This window comes from Panthera tigris, chromosome A1 (genome assembly GCF_018350195.1).
Source record: "Panthera tigris isolate Pti1 chromosome A1, P.tigris_Pti1_mat1.1, whole genome shotgun sequence".
NCBI classification, from domain to species: Eukaryota; Metazoa; Chordata; class Mammalia; order Carnivora; family Felidae; genus Panthera; species Panthera tigris.
This window is the reverse complement of record NC_056660.1, coordinates 24,390,067-24,411,595: the sequence shown is the minus strand read 5'-3', so window position 1 is coordinate 24,411,595 and position 21,529 is coordinate 24,390,067. Positions and strand designations below refer to the sequence as shown.

General features: G+C 45.3%; 1 protein-coding gene across 7 annotated transcripts in view; it reads right to left on the bottom strand.

Moving 5' to 3' along the window:
* Positions 1–3,166: 3,166 nt before the first annotated feature.
* The window catches only part of RUBCNL (rubicon like autophagy enhancer), a 38,430-nt gene continuing 20,067 nt past the window's right edge, over positions 3,167–21,529 (bottom strand). For 5 of the 7 annotated variants that reach the window (XM_042971837.1, XM_042971947.1, XM_042972005.1 and 2 more), the window contains 10 exons: positions 20,398–20,499; positions 19,858–19,918; positions 19,146–19,278; positions 17,827–17,972; positions 16,287–16,351; positions 9,219–9,457; positions 8,166–8,227; positions 5,635–5,788; positions 4,908–4,998; positions 3,590–4,421 (listed from right to left, as the gene is read on the bottom strand). In XM_042971837.1, the coding sequence (XP_042827771.1) occupies positions 4,150–4,421; positions 4,908–4,998; positions 5,635–5,788; positions 8,166–8,227; positions 9,219–9,457; positions 16,287–16,351; positions 17,827–17,972; positions 19,146–19,278; positions 19,858–19,918; positions 20,398–20,499 (1,325 nt within the window). In that variant the 3' untranslated portion in view covers positions 3,590–4,149. Of the gene's footprint in view, positions 4,422–4,907; positions 4,999–5,634; positions 5,789–8,165; positions 8,228–9,218; positions 9,458–16,286; positions 16,352–17,826; positions 17,973–19,145; positions 19,279–19,857; positions 19,919–20,397; positions 20,500–21,529 lie in introns of all 7 variants that reach the window. The other 2 variants (XM_042972066.1, XM_042972126.1) reach the window with 2 other exon arrangements.

The window sequence follows — 21,529 nt, the reverse complement described above, 5'->3', positions numbered from 1 at the left end:
GGTCCCCCACAGGGGACTGCGATGGGGCAGGGCCACTAGAACCTGTCCCCTGTTAGACACAGACGCCCATGAGTGTGGCCAGCAATGAGCCCCAATCCGCCTCTAGCCCCGGGCAGACAAGGGGCTCGTAATCAAAGCCTCACTCAAGATTTGTCTGAAGGTATATTCCAATGTATGTTAAATCTGAAAATCAAGACGGATTAATTTGCTTTTTAACCTTAGGTAACAGCCACTTCCCTCACCCACCCCACCATGATTCAGACTAGCACCTTCCAAACTCGTGGCACCTAAGGGTGGCCGTTCTCTCCAAAGCTCCAGAGCAGAAGTAGGAAAGGTGGAGGCAGTGCTCGGTCGTCATTGCTCTGTTTGGGGATCTCTGTCTGTCCAGACGCCCACCGACCTACAGATGGTATGGTTTCCATGCCATTGTTATCTTTCAGAGTCCATTCTCTGTGTCTTGATGCCTGAAGGTCAGGGGTCCAGACTGGATGACGCCTCTCTGGCACCAGGAAGCGTGCTACTTAATCACCATCTAGCCCTCCTAACAACGCCGGACGTTGGTGCGTCGGTTTCCTAGGGCTGCGCCGACAAATGACCACAAACCAAGTGGGTTAAAACAACGGGCGTTCATTTTCTCATGGTTCTGGATGCTAGACGTTCAGAGTCAAGGTGTGGGTAGGGCTTGTTCCTTTGTGAGGCCGTGAGGGAGGACCGGCTTCACACCTCCCTGCTAGGGTCTGCCGGCTGCCGGCAGTGCTCAGGGTTCCTTGACTTACAGACACGTGGCCCCACGTCTCCTTCACGTGACGCTCTCCCTGTGATTTCCGTGTGTCTATCTCTGTCCAAACTTCCCTTTTCTCGTAAGAACACCCATCATTAGATTAGGGTCCCCTAACCCAGGAGGACCTCATCTTAACTACATCATCAAACACCCATTTCCAAAGAAGGTCACATCATAGGTACCTGGACTGAGAACTTCAACGTGGCTTTTTGCGGGGCGGGGTGGGATGGGGTGGGTATTGCTCTAATCCTCAGACTAAACTGAGATACAGAGTAACTTCCACAAAGGTACACAGAAAATAGGTGGTATAACTCAGCATTTAATCTGTCTAGATCTAATTATTACCACTTAATAATTGCTTGTACCAGGCCCTCTGCTGGGTGCTTCATTTTCATTTCTAATCCTCCTATCAACTGTATAGATTTATTATCCCCCATTTTACAGAGGCACAGATCGTCAAAGTATCTCTCCCAGAGCCACACGAATACAAAGCAGCAGACCTGGGAATCGACCCAATAATTCTCACCCAAGCCAACCCACTAGGACATCTTTGAGATGACTCATCCCTCCTCACTCCACGTCCCCTGGTATAACTCCCTGCCTGCAGCTGAGAGCCACAACTGTAAGCGACACGTTACTGGAATTCTTTAAGCAACGGCGTAAAGGCCAAAGTAATCACTGGGATCCCAGCACTGCCACTCGAGGCCTCACGGCGGATGATAGCCTGATGAGAAAGACCAAGTCCTCATCTTCCTTCTGGCGGCCAGGGAAGAGTTACGTGGAAAAACTAGGACAATGAGTAAATCCCATCAAAAAGCAACATATTTCACAGTGAATCACTTCCCTGCAGACTGCTGCCCGTGCGTGGAGGTGGCTTCTTTGTTCTAACAGGCACCTTGCGGGGAAAACCCGTCTAATACCACGTGGGGAGGAACCACGTCTCAGCCAACCCCATAGAATGGTTATTTATATTGCCTCGATATGCCTCAAAATAAAAAGTCAAAAGCATCACTTCCTGGCAGCTGCCATGCCCTCTTCCTCAACATCAAAGATGTGTCTCCCACACATACACATACCAGTGCCTTACAAACACAGCAGCCCGAACACAGAGCCCTTCAAGCAATGCATAAGCCACAGAAACTTCCTCAAATCAATGCAAGAGACTGAGAAGGCACTCAGCCCCATGCCACGAACTGAGGCTTGGACCGCACTTACCAGTTAGAAATTGGTTTCTTTTGTTTGTATTGTCTCCAAAAGATACCACATAGGTAGGGGCTAGGATCACGGGCTTTGGAGGCAGGCAGACTCGAGAGCCAACTCCAGCTGTCCCGTGCACTACCTGTGGGTTGTTCCTCTTCTCTCAGCCTGTTTTCTTACTTGTGAAATGAAGACACTGACATGAATCTCACAGACAGGTGATATTAACATACCATGCCAATCCTTGACTCCCAAGAGGGAATATAAACTATGGGCAGGAATAAAACACTGCTTTAAATTTGACCTTGTTTATCTCATCCCATGGACCTAAATTTATATTTAAAAGAGACCTAGCTTAAATAATGAGTGGGTGCACAGCTCTGGATGCATCTGGGATGGGAAAACAAGTGACAGAAGGAGAAGATACCAGATTGGTGGGAGACACTCATTTCTTTCATGTGTTCGATATTATCCCACTAAATACCACACACACACACACACACACACACACGCACACACACGCACACACACACGCACTGGATGGGATTAGGGGAGGACCAGTGCCACTCTACGGCCTGCCTGTACTGTTTGAGAAGTTCATCTGAATACGTTTAGTTAAGGCACATGAACCCCAGGGGATATGACACTTGTGCTCCAGGCTGAAGATGTTCCAGGAAGGAATCCAGGCCCAGGGCCCTTCTCAAGTAGGAGAAAGAATGTAGCAGGTAAAACAAAAAAACAGACTCCCATGTCTCAAGAAAGCATAGTGATTCCTTTAACCTCTTAAGGTGATGTCTGTGATTTTAATGTTATTACTAGTATTTTACTAGTAATTACTAGTATTTTAATGTTATTACAGTATTTTCTGCAAACACTTTATGTTCAGTGTTATATGTATGAGACTACATCCTAAAGGGCAGGTGTGAAGTTCTACTCATCCATGCCTCCCTTGACTTGGTGTGGGGAAGAGAGATAACAAAGATGTGCACTTCTGAGAGCGCCACGTAGAGGTGACTGCGTCAAGCAGGGCCTCCGGGCACGGCTAAGCAACTCAAGCTCATCTCGAAATAGATGTAACTGCAGAAACAACGTACATTCTCCATACGAACCCAGGAACGAGCCGAGTCTGTAACACTGATACAATTACAAAATGGCATTTAAGGCGGAAAAAACTTCCGAGCAGATAGATTGTGGGTCGCACTTTTGTTCATTGGAAGTACCGATCCATTTCACAAGACAAACTTTACAGGAAGAGGAACGGAGTCATCTGTCTTGTCAGTGATAATTCATAAAAAAAAATAGGATCCGATATTAGGTATACACAACCACTCAAATACAATTTAGGAAGTATCCGAAAAACTCTTTAAAAAAAACAGTAGCAGCAAAAACATTGAACATGTGTAAACAAAACCACCAGTAACAAGTTAATGCTTAATAACAATCTGAATTCTTTTGAAAACATTAAATATATGTAATATCGGCCATTCTTAATATACAATACTCAAAATCTAAAACAATGTTATCAATAATAGACACAAATTGGTGTTACGAGGCATACTGAAGAGTCTTTTTCACAATGCTCGGTGCATCATGATGCCGCAGAGGGTAAACTTTCCGAAAGTCTTCTCCTAGCTGTGATCCTCGCACACCGGGGGCACCCGGACGACTGGAAACACCGCTTGTGAAAGCAGGCTCTACACCCTATGAGCAGAGGGGACAGCTATCAGCAAAGGGGCTGTCTTGCTTGCTCACGTATGTACAGATGGTCATCCCCATCCCGGGGAGAGAGGTGGTCTGAACCCAGAAACCAGAGTCATCCGACAAGAAATGAGGCAGGTTGAAACTAAGCGATTATGAAGTCCCCACTAAGTCATGGACCTGAGGCTGAGAGAGCCTGATACTATAGTGCCCCCAGATCTGCCCAAAGACTGTTCCCTCAGCTGCTGACAGCTGAGGAGGTGGCCTTCACTGGAAATGGCCCTAACTGGAGAGAGCTGCCTCCCTCAAGGTCATCTCTGCATGCGGACACTGGCTCGCATCTGGTGGGTGACTGGTCAACCCTGGGTTTAAAGGCTTGGCTGGTCCCTGACCGACTATGTGACGACAGTGAAGGCCACCCTGCTCCAGAGTGCCCTGAGATGTGCTAAGCCTTCAAGGCCACCATATCCAGCTCAACTCGTCCCTCTGCCAAGCCCTGTTGACTTCACGCTCCCACGGGTGCTGAGCCTGACATGCCCCAGTGAGCTTTCTGCTTGCAAACCTGTGGCTTGGAGTTTGTCTGCTGGGGAGCCTCTCCTGCGATACAGCCTAATGATTCTGCCTAACAGGTTAGCGGAGACAGCGCTGGAGGGGGTCAAAGAGGAGGAGCAGCTCTTACCAAGGGTAAAGGCAGAATGCATTGCCAGATTGCTCCCATGAAACGGTTTAGAGATCACGGGACTTCCTGGAGGGTTAACACATACAGTAAAACAAGGTCTAAAAATCTCTTCTGCGAAGAGCCAGATAGCAAATGCATTAGGTCTTTTGGGCTACACGGTCTCCACAACAACTCCACAATCTGCCAGTGCAGCGCAAAAGAAGCCAGAGACAGCACCTCAGCCTTAGGCATGATTGTGATCCAATCCCATAACTGGGGCAGTGGCTGTGGAGTGCTTGCCCTGCTGTAAAAGAAGTGGGGCACGGGCCAGAGGGGAACCACTCTTCTCTCCAAACGCTGTACAGGAAGGCCTCACCCTTCATCCCTGCCCCACCCACACACTCCTCCCCATGCACCCCAAATTCCATTAGCTCCCATCCAACATACAAGCACACACCAGCATCATATACTTCAAACAACACTGGGCTTAAGTTATTAAGTAGCCCTTAAGTTAATTTTCTGTTTCGGTTATTAAGCTGTTAGTAAGCTTACGTTATGAAGCTATGAAGATACCTGAACATCTTCTACACGTTTCGGTCTGAAATGGGAAGATGACCGCGGCACTCTGACAAAATTCACAAATGAAGCCCTTTCCTTGACACAGCTGTAAGAGAAGGAGCCGGAGAGTTACTATCCTCATTGGCAATGTTTCTTTTGATGGAGAAGCCAGGTTCCTATTTTGCAGAACTTTACACACGTCAGTTTTAAGTGTCTGTAGTTGCAGCCTCTAGAAGGAACAGGATGCTATCTCACGCTATAGTAAATGGATTCGAACGGAACATGCACATGTGTGTGTTGCACCGAGAAATTTCACATCGAGGTAGTTTGAGGCACCGGGAAAGGTCATGATTTTACATGTGTGCTTTTAAATGATCTGCTTTTGTTTCTGAGGGCTGCACTACAATTCTTGAATTCATGCGGACACAGAGCTCTTGTTGCACTGGATCCCGAGTCCACATGGCTGTACTTGACACGTCAGGGCAGACGGGAGTCAAGGAAGGCCCCAAGCAGGGCTTGGTTCCCTAGGAAGGCACTTGGCTCAGGCCTGCATCCCGGCCCTGCCACCTGCCAGGGCTGTCACCGAATCGCTCTGAACCTCATCTCTCATCTGGGAAGGGCGCTCCCAGCACTTTCCGCAGGATTTGTGGGGTTAAAAGGGGGTGACGTGTAGAACACCCGCCACAGGTCCTGATGTGGAAGGGACAGCTTGGGGACACACCAGTTCCAGGTGAACCCTTACCTCACAGCTGGCCACATGTGCGAGGGAAGCTTTTAGAATGTCCTTGAGCAAGGGCAACAGCAGCTTTTTCTTGACCCTGACCAGATCGTCCAGGGAGAACAGGTGGAGCTCATTAGTCAAGTGCCTCGGCACCTGCTCAAACTCCTTTAACGTGCTGCCAGAGAGGAAACAAAGAGTAATTCAGGCACCCACCCACACAGCGGTGGGGACACAAGAGGGTGGGGGGCAGGCAGTTGTTGTTTCTGGCACTCACACTTCATTTTTTTGAGCTCAATTAAAAAAAAAAAAAAAGCCCAAGAGCAAGTTAGCCTTACCACCTTACGTTTTGCAAGTCTGTTTGGAAGCCAGGAACTTAAAATTCTACAAAAGCGGATTTCAGAAGGCTGAACCAGCAGAAAAACACGCCTCTCGCAGCCTGCCCATGGGCAGGGTTTCGCTGAGTGAAAGACAACTGCAAATCTATTTTTCGAGACGTAAAAACCTATAACTGAGATAACAAGCACTACCTTGTTCATTTCAGCTCAATTTCAACCATCAGCAGGTGGACCCTTGTCCCAGCCAGCAGGAGAATCACCGCTCACAGGCAGGTGTGGGACTCCCCTCATCCACGAGTCCAGCACACAGCCTAAGGCTCGAGCATCCAACTGTGAGCCGATCACAGCCTCCTGTGTGTCCCAAGGACATTCAAAACTGAACATAACTTTCTCCGACTCCTACTCATCTCCTTCTGAATTTCCTAAATCAGTCAGTGGCATCACCATGCACTGCATTCCCAAGCCAGCCGCTGCCTACCCTGGATTTGACATTCCAGTAACGCCAGGCTGTGTTGAATTCTCCATGCAGCCAGGGGTGCTGGCCCCCCGAGGCTTCCTCTTCCCGGGGGATCCCTGACCCTTCTTCTTCAGTCCAACTCGCTCTTCAAGCTCAGGCTTAGGAAGCCTCGTGGTCCTCTTCCCCACCCCACCCCTTCAGACACCTTTTCTGCATCCTCAGGGCACCCTGCGTATGTGTTTAACACACAAGATCTGTTTGTGCTTTTTCCCTGGTCTTTGCATGAGACCTTATCTGAAGCAGAGAAAAGAAAATTTCAAGAAATTTTTGTAGACAGTAATAATTGTGGGTATTGTTACATATAACAATATGTTACAGACAAGAAAACTGAGAGCCTGAGAAGTAATTAACCTGTCACACCAAGGCCATGAGGTAGGTACAGGTTAGGCCCAATGACTACCGGAGACATGCTCCTCCCCAAGAAATTTAATTCAAAAGCAATACGTTATCATTAAATAAAGATCAGAAACTGAACAAAGCTTTAAAACAAAACAATATTTTAGAGACTATGATCCCACCTACTATAACAAATAATCTTAACCCCTTGAGTAACAACCTCTTTTTCCACTTAAAAAATTCTATCTCTGTCAATGAATTCATGCCCATACCTCTATGGCCATGGCTTCCAGAAATTCCAGCTCTAGAAATTAATCCTAAGGACGTATTTATGGACGTGCACAGAGATTCAGCTAAAACCTAGTTTTTTAATAACACAAGACATTAAAAACCTATCTAAATATCTATTAGGTATTAAAATCTACTGGGTTTAATATCTATAAGGATATTAAAAATCTATTTTAACATTAAGATATTAAAATCTATTAGATAAAAAAAATCTATGAATAAGAGAATAATACTTAAATCAATACCACGTCCTAGTATAGAATACTATACAACCAATGACAGTTCGACATGCTCCTCTATCGGGGGTTTTTAAAAGGCCGTTGATAACACCCATGCTCATAGCAACACTATTCACATCAGCTAGAAGGTGGATGGAAGCAACGTTTCTGGTGATGAATGCGTAAACAAAATGTGGCAGATACATACAATGGAATCTTTTTCAGCCCTAAAAAAGGAAGGGAGTCCTGACACGTGCTGCAACACAGGTGCAACCTCAAGGGCATTCTGCTGGGTGCGATAAGCCAGTCACAAAAGGAAAGATGCTGTGTGACTGTCCTATTATGAGGTACCCGCGGTCATCAACTTCATAGAGACAATAAGTAGGATGGTGGTTGCCAGGCGCTACAGGGGCGGGGTGGGAGGGGGGAAGAGAGAGTTACTGCTCAATGGATGTAGAATTTCAGTTTCGCAAGATACAAAAAGTTATGTGCTTGGATGGCGGTGACGGTTGCCGAAGAATGTGCATGTACTTAAGGGCACGGAATTGTGCCCTTAAAATGGTTAAGACGGTGTATTTGGTTACGTGTATTTTATCACAACTGAAAACTAGAGTGATTTCATCCCTGTACTGGCCAATTCTTCTAACACGTTACATTCACTGCTAGTGAGCCAGAAGGTTTAGTGACTTTAACAATACGGTCTGCATCACCAAGGGGAGACCGAAGTAGGTGCTGTGCTAAGGGGCCCTGTGGACTGGGGGAGCTGGGACCAGGTGGCACACAGGGGACTGGAAGGTATGTGGGGGCGCCCAGCCCTCCTGGACCCAGGCCTGGCCTGTCCCAGCCAAACACTAGTACCTTTCAGCAAACCGGCAGGTCCTCAACAGCTTCTTGATATGAAAAAGTTGCTCCCGGGTTTCCTAAAGGAAGACACCAAACGGGGGGGAAAAGTTAATGTGATAAATGACACAGAAAATGTAGAAGTTAAGTCTAAATGTTATTTCTCACTTTGAAAGGCTACAACTCTATAAAACAAGTCTTTGAAGTAAACAGTCGATATAGCAGGGGATCGTGACTGAGTCCAGAGATCCGCAGAGGGTCCAGGATGGACCCAACTATTGTGGGGCCTGAAGCTTACATAACCGTTGGGGTGGGGGCCCTCTTTGAGGAGAACACAAAACTACGCACAAAAAATGGAGATCCTGCCGTTTGTGACAACATGGGTGAACCTGGGGGGCATTATGTTAAGTGAAATAAGGCAGACAGAGAAAGGAAAAAGCTGCATGGGCCTCACTTCTATGTGGAATCTTAAAAGGTCAAATACACAGAAGCAGAGAGTTGTTGAACAGAAGCTACTGGGGCGGGGTGGGGGGTGGGGAGGTGGGGCAAATGGGAAGACATCGGTCAAAGGGAACGAAGTTGGGGTTCTGTCGGATGAGTAAGTCTAGAGATCTAATAGATGGTATGATGACTATAGTTAATCATAAGTGTATTGAATACTGGAAACTTCCTGAGAGAGTAAATTTCAGGTGCTCCCACCATACACACACACACACACACACACACACAAAAGGTGGCTGCAAGGAGATGGATAGGTTAATTAGCTTGAGTGGTGATTATTTCACTTGTATTTGTATATCAAATTATCATGCTGTATCCCTGAAATATAAACAATTTTATTTTGAAAATAATAATAAACAAATTTCAAAAGCTACGTGTACGTGCAGAACTATGCATAAATATAAAATGTGGTACGGGGTCTTGGAAAAGGCCCTGAAGCTGACGCTCCATCCGCTGGTGGTAAACCCACCCCTTGGAGGGTCTGTCTGGGTCCCTTGAGACGGTGGCATCTGCCATCGCAGGGCCCTCCGAGCCTCTGGCCCGGCCTCCCCCGCAGAGGCAGCCGCTCACCCTCACTCTGTCTAGCTCCTTGGCCTTGGCATACAGGCTGTGGCCAACGCTCAGCAAATTGAAAACCGGCTGGTGCCACAGGCCGTCCAGCAGCCGTTTGGAGAAATTGCTGACGTAGTACTTCCTGAAGTCCCACAAGGTGAGGATCCGGGCAGGGATGCAGGTCTCCGCGTAGGAGTGACAGCAGTCACAGAAGTACTTCCCCAGGTATTCGCAGTACCGCAGCCGCTTCACAAACTCTGCAGGGCACACGGGAGGGTGAGCACACGGGACGTGAGCGCAGCTCGCCTGGGCTGGCAACGTACCCTCCTCCACCCCTACTTCCCCTTCCCACCCCACGTTCAAGACTGCTGGGTTTGTGCCGTGAGCACCATACTCCACCTCACAGCGCCTGGGAAAGATCCGGTGGGGACTGAAGGCCGTGGGGACTGGAGGCCACGCATTACGGCCGCTCATGAGCTTTGCTTTGTGGAAACAGTTGTCAGGAAAACAGAAACCTCCCCAAACACTCCTGAATTTGGAAGATGGGCATTGTAAACTGCAGTGGAGTCAAAAGAACATGAGATTCGGAGTGCGGAAATCTGGTGGGAGTCCAGACTCTGTCTCCCTCTGGCAGGCGGCCTGAGGGCTGGCCGGAATCGCTTCAAGCTAACTGTCCTGAGGCCGTAAGAAGCCAACTCAGAACCAGATGCCAGGATATCTCACATAACGAAAAGTGCTTTGTAAATTGTAAAGCACAATATGTACACAGTTAGGGAGTGACACCCAAAAAAACTTCCTGGATAAATCAGTGAGAAAAAAAAAAAAAACACAAAAATGCACAAAGGATGGGAATAGGCGATACAGGGAAACACGGAATGCAAATAGCCAGTAATGACGTTGAGAAACGACCTCAGTAACAAAGACGTGTGTTAGCAGAGCGAACTCCTTGGTTTTGCATCAGACTGTCACAAATTTAGAGCATCCAGAGCAGGTGAGGTACCGGGGCGGGTACTCACAGGGCTGACAGGAGGCTATTGTTTAGGAGGAAAGTTCCATGATACACTTTAATTCTTCAACATGCGGCAGGAATCCTACTTCTGTGACACCAGACAGAAGTGCTAACATGCACGCGTGGAGACATAGAAAAGTGTTCATTATAGCACATTTATAGTGGAGGGGGTAGCAATCTAAACACACATTAAGAAGCAACTAGTTAAGGAAGTATGATGCACTCCATAGTGAAATGCCAGAGAGCCTACGAAATACATTTTAGCCCATGGGCAGTGAGCGCCCAGTTACAAATATGTATAATGTGATCTTGATTTTGTTTTGAAAAATACACAGGCACAGTCCAAGAGGATCCCCACCAAAAAGCCGATAGTGACTACTTCTGGGGACGGTGGGGGAGAAGGGTTTTTGTTCTTCACATTTTTTGAATTTGGTAAAATGAACACACGTGGCTTTCAGAAATATAGCTAGCAAAACACACTGACAAGCAAAAAGCACAGAGACAAATGCAATACATACTTGGGTGCCTAGCACGCAGTTAAAGAAGGCAACAATTCAGTTAAGTCTCCTGCGTGTCCCTCCCTCGATATCGAGTCTAAGATGAGCAAGGCTGATATTTACATGCGCCATTTAACTCATGGGTTTCTTTGTCATTTAAATACCATAAGGCATCATAGACATATTAGATGATACATCTTGTGAAGATTAAGTGAAACTGTGGATGGGAAAGCAGCCACCACAGAACCTGGCACACTGCAGATTCTACATCCAGCTTCCTTAAATACCAGCTTCAAAAACAAACAAGGCCACTTATGTCTTCATGAAATGTTGCCTGAAGGATACTTTAGACACCATGTGCTTTCCATGAGTTAGGTACATGGTTATTCCTATTTGCTTCTGCACACGTATTTCCAAAAAATAAAGAAAGAACGAAAAATAAATAAGGCCCGAGTGCCTGCAGGAGCAAATGTTTATCGAACACTTACTCCGTGTCTTACGCTGGTTAAATGTCTTACATACACTGTGTCGTTCTCTGCTCAAAACTTTAAGAGGCAGGGACTATTACTTTCCCTATTTTGCTGATGAGAGCACAGCCGGTGAAGTTAAACCACATGCCAGAGACACACAAACAGTAAGCAGGCGAGTGGGATTCCCCCTCACATCTGGCCTGACGCTCTAGCTTTTGGCCATTATATCCCACTCTTCCTCTGCTGCATTGGATGAGGGCAAGGGCAAAGAGCTAATAATGCCTTTGCGCCTGCCCAAATTATTCCTCCGACCCAGGTCACACCCAGTGTGATTCTTAATGATTCTTATTATTTACAATAGTTTATGTTCTACAAAGTTGCCTTGAATACCGAATTAGTGAGTACTGAAGGGTGTCCCGGAGTAAAATACAGGGCTAGATTCCTGTGAGCCTCTAGTAACAATATTTTTGCCAACCCATCAATATATAATCTTGTTTTTTGTGTGTTTTCTGATTAATGATACCTTATTTAATGTATTTTGTTAGGGCACCTGGGTGGCTCAGTCGACTAAGCGTCTGACTCCTGATTTCAGCTAAAGTCATGATCTCACGGTTCATGAAATCAAGCCCCCGCATCAGGCTCTGTGCTGACAGCGTGGAGCCTGCTTGGGATTCTCTCCCCCTCTCTCTTTGCCCTTTTCCACTCATGTGCACGTGTGCTGTCTCTCTTAAATAAATAAGCTTTAAAAATACACATATATATTTTTTTTATTTATATCATTGAATTCAGGGCCAACAGCACTGTAACTCATGCCCGAATGAAGCTTATCTGATGCACGTACATTTTCCATAAAGCAAATCACAACCTTCTTGGGCTTAGTAACACTACACAGCACTTTAGCATTACATGTGGGGGGTGTTTAAAACAGCTAAATCACCGACAAAAAAAGGCAAAAGTGTGAAAAAAGAAACGGGGGGGGGTGCTAAATAAACCACAAGAAGACCTTGTTTACAGTACGAGAGATAAAAAAGAAGGCAGAGCATCGCCTTCTTCAGCTTCGGCTGCAAATGTGTGCTTCGGGGCAACTCAAATTTCGGGCGACTCAAAGTTTTGGTGTTTTGTGCATATCCGTGCTTGACTATGAAAACACCATGAGTCATGATTTTGTGGTCACAAATAAATTTTATCGAGTAGATGATTTTGCAAATATGGAATCACAAACACTCAGGTTCAACTATAAATATGTGTGTACAGACGTCTCTCTGGGGTTGATGAATTATCATTAAGACCTTAAGAGCTCATGTTTATGTCTGACTTCTCAAATTTGAAATCTGGAGAAGTCTTTTGCATTGTGTCTACTTCCCGCCCTGGATTAAGATTTCTGATTTGGCAGATAATGAGTATTACTTCGCTTGTGACGGGGCCTTGATACATTTTATATAAAATGGGCAAAATGAGGTATACTCTGACCCTTCCACTCACCATTTCTGATCAAACTTAGCAAAATGGGAAGAGGAGGGGGGCAGAAGGAGACAGTACATGTTCCTGATGTAATTCATCTTCCCCTAACATCTACTTTCCCAACATTTCAATACCTAGTCGCTCACTCATCAAATTTCATTGAATATATACTAAGCACTACTCTGTCCATACAGAATCAATTATGTCTACCTCTCTTGGTTTCTTCAGTCCGTTCATTCAAACAGAGCAAAACAACATATCCTAAACCAGTGGTTCCGGGCCAGGAGTAATTTTTTTCTCCCTAAGAACATTCGGAGATATCTGGGGACAGTTTCACGGAGCCACTGGCGACCTCTAGTGATGCTACTGGATGCCCTACAATGCACAGGACGGCCCTGGATGACAAAGTCAGTGGTCCTGAGGTTGAGAAATCCTGCTCTAAACCAGAACTGCTCTCAGCTGAGGAAAAGGCAAGGTCACAGAAAAATAAATAGGAAGGAAAAATTCCAGAATAGTGTTGTCCCACAGAACTTTCTGTGAGGATGGAAATGTTCTAAGCCCGTGCCCTCCAACAGACCAGTTACTAGCCCCATGAGGCTACTGAGCACTTGCAATGTAGCTAGCGTGCTTGAGGAACTGGGTTTTTAACTTTATTTATTCACTCATTTATAAATTTTTAAAATATATTTACTTATTTTTATTTTCTTTTCGATGTTTATTTTTGAGAGAGAAAAAGAGACAGAGCAGGAGCCTGGGGAGGGGCAGAGAGAGAGACAGGGAGGGAGACACAGAATCTGAAGCAGGCTCCAGGCTCTGAGCTGTCAGCATAGAGCCTGACGTGGGACTTGAACCCATGAACAGCAACATCATGGCCTGAGCCAAAATCAGATGCTTAACCAACTGAGCCACCCAGGTGTCCCTGGATTTTTAACTTTAATTAATCAGTTGAGCTACCGACTCTTGATTTCAGCTCAGTTCTTGATCTTGTGGTTTGTGAGTTCGAGCTCCACAATGGGCTCCGTGCTGACAGTGTGGAGCCTGCTTGGGATTCTCTCTCTCTCTCTCTCTCTCTCTCTCTCTCTCTTTCTCTCTCTCTCTCTCTCTCTCTCTCTGTCTCTCTCAAAATAAACTTCAAAAAAAACCCATTTAATTAATTTAAATTAAATTTTAAATAGCCACATGAGCTAGTGACTACCATGTTGGATAGTGCAGTTCTAGAATAAAGGTGGCTAAAGAGAAATGATAGTTAAACGCAATGTATTAAACATGGTTAGAGTCTGGATGGAAAAATTAGCTATAATGACATCTTGAGAACAGCAGGTGAATATGGATTGGTATGAGAGAATATTAGAGAGTTGTTATTAACTTTCCTTGGTATGCTAACTGTTCATCATCCTTACTTTTAAAACATGCTGAAGCATTAAAGGGTAAAACGTCATGTTGTCCGTTCACTTTTCAAATGGTTCAGGGTGTGTGAGATTGGAGGAGACGGAGGAGACCTGACAACTAAATGCCATGTGTAATTCTAGGTCATTGGTGAAATCTGAATGAAGTCTGTGGTTGAGTTCATAGACGTGTACCAATGCTAAGTTCTTAGTTTTAATGATCATATTGTCATTTTTGTAAGATGTTAACATTAGGAAAAGCTGGGTGAAGGAAATACGGAATGCCCCTGTACCATTTTTGCAACTCTTCTGTAAGTCTAAATATATCTTAAAATAAAGAGTCAAAATATATCCTAAGAACTATATAGGAAGCTCATAGGAAAAGTCCAAAATTGCCTACATTGGCTGATAATGTATCTACTCTCTGTGCCCTGGGTACCTCTTCAGCATGTGTTCTCCTGTCCTCATTACTCTCCAGTCACACAGGACTTCTCTGCCATTGCTGCAGGCCCTTTGCTCCTGGTGACCCCTAACCCTTCCCAACACACACACACACACACACACACACACACACACACACACACGCTTCTGGGGCCCATCACTTCCCTGCAGAACTTCTCACTCCCAGCCCCACGAGCCCAGATTCAGTTCCTGTGCTGTAAATCCCATAACACTCTTGACTTTCTATTTTGTTACAAACGTTGCTGATGTCTACGCCTTCCTGTAAGCAGGCTCGATGGGTGAAGGACCACAATCATGTCACCAGGGCAGGCATACATCTCCACAGTTGAACAAGCTTGGGGAAATACTTAAAAAGTTGGTGGAATCACAGTCACATGTTCATAGTTTCTGACTCATGCTCTCAATCATGCAGATACTGAGGCACCAGGATATAGTGGTTAACCAAATAGATGTGGTCCCTACTAAACTAGCCGGGAGGCTGAGTCACTTAAAGAAAACTAGTTATAACTGTAAAGAATGGCAGGCCCAGAATCCCAGACAGATTTCTGTTTTCTATTTTTATTTCTTGAGGGGGAGGTCCCCAAAGTCTTTTTCTTTCCAACACTTTCCATCAAAGGCCAAGGGACCCTTTCCAGCAAAGCTTCTCTTCCCTGCCTTCCACAGGTCAGGCCTATGGCTACCCTCAGAAGCAGAACAAGAGATTCCTAGTCTGGAGTGGGCAATTTGCATTTCTGCCTGGAAGAAGCCTGATCTAGGCTTCGGCTCACCCAGGAATGATCCCCTCAGGCCACCTCTTCAAACCCTCTCAGAGGAGTTTGGCTAGCTCCTTGATAGGCCATTCAATCGTTCAACAAGTTTCTTTTAAGGAACAACCACGCACCGGGTGCTCTTGTAGGAGCATGTGAATGAAACAGACAACATGTCTGTCCTCAGGGAACTTAGAATCTAGACAGGGACACAGACAATGGTAAGAAAAACCAGTAAAATCTTTTAAGTTTCTTTTAAGGAACAACCACGCACCAGGTGCTCTTGTAGGAGCATGTGAATGAAACAGACAACATGTCTGTCCTCAGGGAACTTAGAATCTAGACAGGGACACAGACAATGGTAAGAAAAACCAGTAAAATCTTTTAAGTTTCTTTTAAGGAACAACCACGCACCAGGTGCTCTTGTAGGAGCAGTGAATGAAACAGACAACACGTCTGTCCTCAGGAAACTTAGAATCTAGACAGGTACACAGACAATGGTAAGAAAAACCAGTAAAATCTAAAAGAATATTTTAGCAAGATAAGTACTGGAATAAAAATCGAAAGGAAGGGTAATGTAGAGTACACATGGATGTTGGTGGCCAGGAGTGTGGCAAGGCAGACAGTTTCAAAAGGGCAGCCAGAGAAAACCTCATTAATTTCTGAATGAAGATGTGAGGGAAGTAAGGGAACCAGCCATGCGGATGTCATTCTAAGGGGAGAAAACCACAGATGAAAATCCCTAAGTCAGCAGTGAGCCTGCCTCCTTTAAGGAAAAGCCGGGAGGCCATGTGGCTGGAGCTGAGTGCCCTAGGGGATGAGGCCAAGAGGTAACAGGCCCACCAATGGCCTTATAAGGCCCACTTACAGCCTTGTAAGTTACGATGGCTTCTTCGCGGAAGAGAGGGCAACTCTCTTGAGTTAGATAAGAATTGTGAAGTTCCTAGAACAACTCCTCATCAAAGGCATCTCTCATAAAAACAATGCGCTCTCCAACTTTGCTCCCCTTTGCCCTGTGACCGAACACTAAGCAGGTGATGCACTGTCCATACTTACTAGGTTCTATTGGAGTTCCACAGCCAGCACATAAAAAATTCTGGGCTGCTACCACGAGATCCCTCCTGAGTACAGAAAATGATGACGGTTACATTTCAGAAATGGTCAACGGAGCATTTCTCAACTGATTAGAAAAGAAATTGACATCACGGTACTTGTCTTGGCTTGGAGCCTTAATTTTATCACTTTTCATCTGGAGAAAAAATAGGATTATTTGATAGAGTTTTTTATTCTAGAGTTGAGATTGGTGGGTCTTCTGAAAGCCCCAGCTACCACCAAAGCAGAAGTAAGTCTCATGAATAACTCTTCCGCAATGGGATCTTTAGAGACTTCTCGCTGTGAGGGCACAGGTTCCTTATCAGACAGAATTTAAGACACATAATGCATTGGAGAAAGTTCAGGGAGACGAAACACCAAGAAGTAATGCACTTGGGAAGTTGACAAATGGATCCAAAGAAATTCAGATGAGTAAGAGGCATTAGAAGACAGAAGTATCAGACGTTTCTGGTGAGAGACAGTCTACTGGAGGGTTTTCTATTGAACTATTGATTTCACAACTTCACATGTGATTTAGAAATATGAAGAAAGTTATAAAATTTTATTACAGTTTGGGGTCAGCAAAAAAGGTCGAGGTAAAAATGTACAGAACCCTACCCATGTCCCTTAGAGAGGACATAGGGAAATGCTAGAGAAGAGTCACCCCTTGCTAAGGAAAGTGACCCCTTGCAAGTCCTGGAGAAGGAGCTCTTCTGCCCGAGCCGCCCCAGAGACCTTCCTGGCATTCTCTTAAAAGAAAACGTAACACAGAGCCTAGAAGGCACTTCCATGGGACCCGGGCAATAACCTTCACCATCCCTTCTTTACACTGTAGTTTGGGTGCCACATTAAATACAAGCCAAGAGGAATGGAAAGACTGTAACTGGTTAAAAAATGTCCCCCTGTCGGGGTGCCTGGGTGCCTCAGTTGGTTAAGCGTCTGACTCTTGGCTTCAGCTCAGGTCATGATCCCACAGGTCTGTGGGTTCCAGCCCTGCATCGAGCTCCAGGCTGACAGCGTGGAGCCTGCTTGGGATTCTCCCCACCCCCCACTCTCTGTCCCTCTCCTGCTCACACTCTCTCTCTCTCTTAAAATAAAATAAATAAACTTTATAAATAAATAAATAAATAAATAAATAAATAAATAAATTTGTTGTATATGGTTTTTAAGGTTCAATATTAGCTACTTAAAGAATATGCCCTTTAAACCTACTTGATTTTTAATTGCTATATAATGTACATAATTAAGGACATGGTTAAACTCTCAACTTGTCAAACTTACCCGCAAGCCCTCCAAAACCCATGATAAACAGGATGCTAAGAAGCTAATTCAGAAAAATATGCCCAACTTTTCCTATTCCTAAAACAAAACTTTCTTTGTCCCCTGGTGTGTTATTTTTTCCCCTTCCTCGACTTCCACGAAGAGGAAGCCATGGCTCCACGAGTGGGGGCCATCTCGACTTGTGCTACCTGGATTGGAGGCCCAAGCAGCAACCTGGACTTACTTGAGTGGTGGGTGAACACTGAATATGATTTGAAATCTAGGGGGCGTCCAGTCTTCAGCCCCTCTGATCCTCGACTTAAATTTAATTTCCTGAACTACATCCACGCTGGATTCAAAGTCTTTTCGGACACGCTCTTCATTCACAACCTGCACGACACAGAAGAGAATTTCAGAGCAACTTGAACAAGCACATTCCAGGAACTGAAATAAAAAGAACGTTCGCGTGTGTTTCCAGCATTAAAATTTGCCACGAAAAATTGAAACTGCTTTCAACTGAACTAAAGGAGCCCTCCCTGTATCTAAAGCCATCTGCAGACATGCTTGAAACACCACCCAGCTGAGATCACTTTTCCTCGTGTTTTCAGTAGTTCATTTGTTTCCAGACTTTAAATTACTGGAAGTAGGTCATTGCGACCTGGAATGCTTTTATGCACAGCAGAAGCCTTACCCCTCTTAGTCAAGAGGCTGAGACCAATTCCAACCAGAAACCCCAGCTGTTGTCAGACTTCCCCAGAAAAAGCTCTTTTAAGACCATTTCCCTGCTTAAAAATGTCCAGTGGCTCCCCTCTGAACCACTCATGTTTCTTACTAGCATTTAAAATTCAAACTTGTTGGGGCGCCTGGGTGGCGCAGTCGGTTAAGCGTCCGACTTCAGCCAGGTCACGATCTCGCGGTCCGTGAGTTCGAGCCCCGCGTCAGGCTCTGGGCTGATGGCTCGGAGCCTGGAGCCTGTTTCCGATTCTGTGTCTCCCTCTCTCTCTGACCCTCCCCCGTTCATGCTCTGTCTCTCTCTGTCCCAAAAATAAATAAAAAACGTTGAAAAAAAAAAAATTTTTAAATTCAAACTTGTTGGGGCGCCTGGGTGTTATCAGTCAGTTAAGCGTCAGACTTCGGCTCAGATCATGATCTCACAGTTCGTGAGTTCGAGCCCCGCACTGGACTCTGTGCTGACAGCTCAGAGCCTGGAGCCTGCTTTGGATTCTGTGTCTCTTTCACTCTCTGCCCCTTCCCTGCTTATGCTCTGTCTCTCTCTGTCTCAAAAATAAATAGAACATTAAAAAAAATTAAAATAAAATAAAATAAAATAAACATAATAGCAGCATCTACCTAATAGGATACTTAGAAGGATGAAAAATGTGAAATGCTGAATCCCCTGGTGCATAATAAACACTCAATAAATGTCAGATTCATTCTTTGTTTCAAGTGTCCCGGCAACACCCGGCCACCATACAAGGAAACGCATAAATGTCTGAAGTGAACGGCAGCCAAAATGAGAATTAAGGAACTTCCAATTCAAGGCCAACTAATTTTGGTACTTACCATCGAGCCAGCTGCATTCAGAGAACCTGCCAGCTGATGATTAACCTCTGACAACACCCAGCGCTTCCGGAATACTCGGTACAACTCTTTGGCTATTCGCTCAGCAGAATTGAAGTTTGGCTCATAAGTGACACTGAAAGGTACAAGATGCAAAAAGGCGAAAACTATACTCATGAGCAGTATGTTGTGTCTTTGTGTTTTCAACTATCCTTCCCACTCCTAAAACTCAGAAGATGTGTCACGCAGGAGACCAGGCATCTATACCCGTTGGATGTCTTATTCAATGCAGTTCCTCCGTGCTCAACAGAGCAGCTTTTATTTATGGAGGGTACCAAGACGAGGAAACGTGGTTAAAGAGCACTGGATTTGGAGTCCGAAGACCTGAGTTCAAGTCCTACCTCCGCTATTTAACAGCATTATGTCCTGAGGCACACTGGGTCTGAGCCTCAGTTTCCCATCTATAAAATGGGGTTAAAAACTCTGCCCAGCCTGATTCAATGAGACTGTATACCAAAGTCTTTTAAACGCTATTAAATAAAAACTGTAGAAAGCTCTATAGAAACTTTATCGGTGATTGTTTCATTGCTAATTACTAATCCCTATCATTGGAACTGGCTGAACTTGGTCCAAGATGTCAGAGGCTTGGTGTTCATAGTGCCTCAGAGGTAATGGCCCAGGGGTCTAGGTGCAGCGGGACACGGAAGACAGATACCTCTTAGAGGAGTTGCAGGGGCATCCACAGGTTTCTGTGATATTGTTAAACTCACCAACTTCTGCAAGCAAATAAAAGAAAGGGTATTAAAGTCTTTCGGTCTGTTTGGCTCGTTCATACCCAATTTTATAAGAACACAAAAATAAATGCCTGCATCTCAGAAAGAAGTCGGTATTCAGCATCTTAATACTTCAGGTTCTCTGGGTTTCTATCATGAGACTACAGCTAAGGACCAGAGATGGGATTTCAAAATATACTCACCTGGGACTCCACGAGAATATGATGGAGGGGCCAGATACCAGACCATAATGAGTATCTGCTTTTGCGTTCAATTCTACAAGTCAGATGACAGACTGGTTATCAAGACATCCGAAATAAGAAGGACATCTTATTATTTTTTTAAATCAGGGTCACAGTCTGATCTTGAGAGAAGTCTCTCTGAAAGCCACTACCATGTAATATCACCTGTGATGCATGTCAATATGTGTGTGCAGGGGAGGGGAAGTACCGAGTCTTAGCTGGTGAGTTTCCAAATCTTACCTACGACAACAAAGTCATCGAAGTCACATTTACAGCCTTCTTTGAGCACATCACAGTAAGAGGGGGTCCCAGCCACTGGGCTGCCCTGTAACACAGCACAGCCTAGAAAAAGAAATGAAGGGAGTTTCACCAACAAGGAGAAAAGGAAAAACTGCACAACCTGTCATATTCAATGAACTAGAAACTGGGGAACAAAATGGGCCGAGAGTTTACTTTAAAAGAGTTTAAAAATCCAGCTTTAAGAATTATAAAATGCAGGGGCGCCTGGGTGGCTCAGCTGGTGAAGCATCTGACTTCACCTCAGGTCATGACCTTGCGGTTCATGAGTTCGAGCCCCATGTCGGGCTCTGTCCTGACAGCTTGGAGCCTGGAGCCTGCTTTGGATTCTATGTCTCCCTCTCTGCCTCTGCTCCTCCCCTGCTTGTGCTCTCTCTCTCTCTCTCTCTCTCTCTCTCAAAAATGAATAAACATTAAAAAAAAGAATTAAAAGATGTAGAGAGCTATTTTTGTGTTGTTCTTGCATTCACTGTGACTCAGAAAGCAGACTGATGAGTATATATGATGAGGGGGTCCCTAAGAGTAAGCTGCCTACTTTGATGTGTGTTTGAAATTTTCCATAATACACAATTTTTTTAAAAAATGAAAGAGGGCAAAAATCAGCTTCAGAGTGACGCAAAGAGCATAAGCGACATAAATGTTGTGCTGGGTAGAAGAGTGTCCCCCCAAAATACATACCCACCCAGTGAATGTGACCTTATTTGCAATCAGGGTCTTTGCGGACGTGGTCAAGTTAAGGGGAGGTCCTACCGGATTAGGGTGAGCTCTAAATCCAATGTGACTGGTATTAACATAATGAGGGAAATTTGCATCCAGACATTGCTAAACCAGGAGAAGGCCCAGTGGAGGCGGAGAATGGAGTGATGTGTCTCACACATAAACCAAGGACAGGCTAGGAGCACCAGTAACCACCGGAGGCTGGAAGAGGCAAGGAACGGGTTCTCCCTCAGAGCCTCCATGAGGAACCAAGCCTTTCAACAACTTCATTGCTGACTTCTGGCCTCCAAAACCGTGAGATGATACAACTTCCGTTGTTTCAAGCTCCCCGCGCTTTTTGTGGTATCTTGTTAAAGCA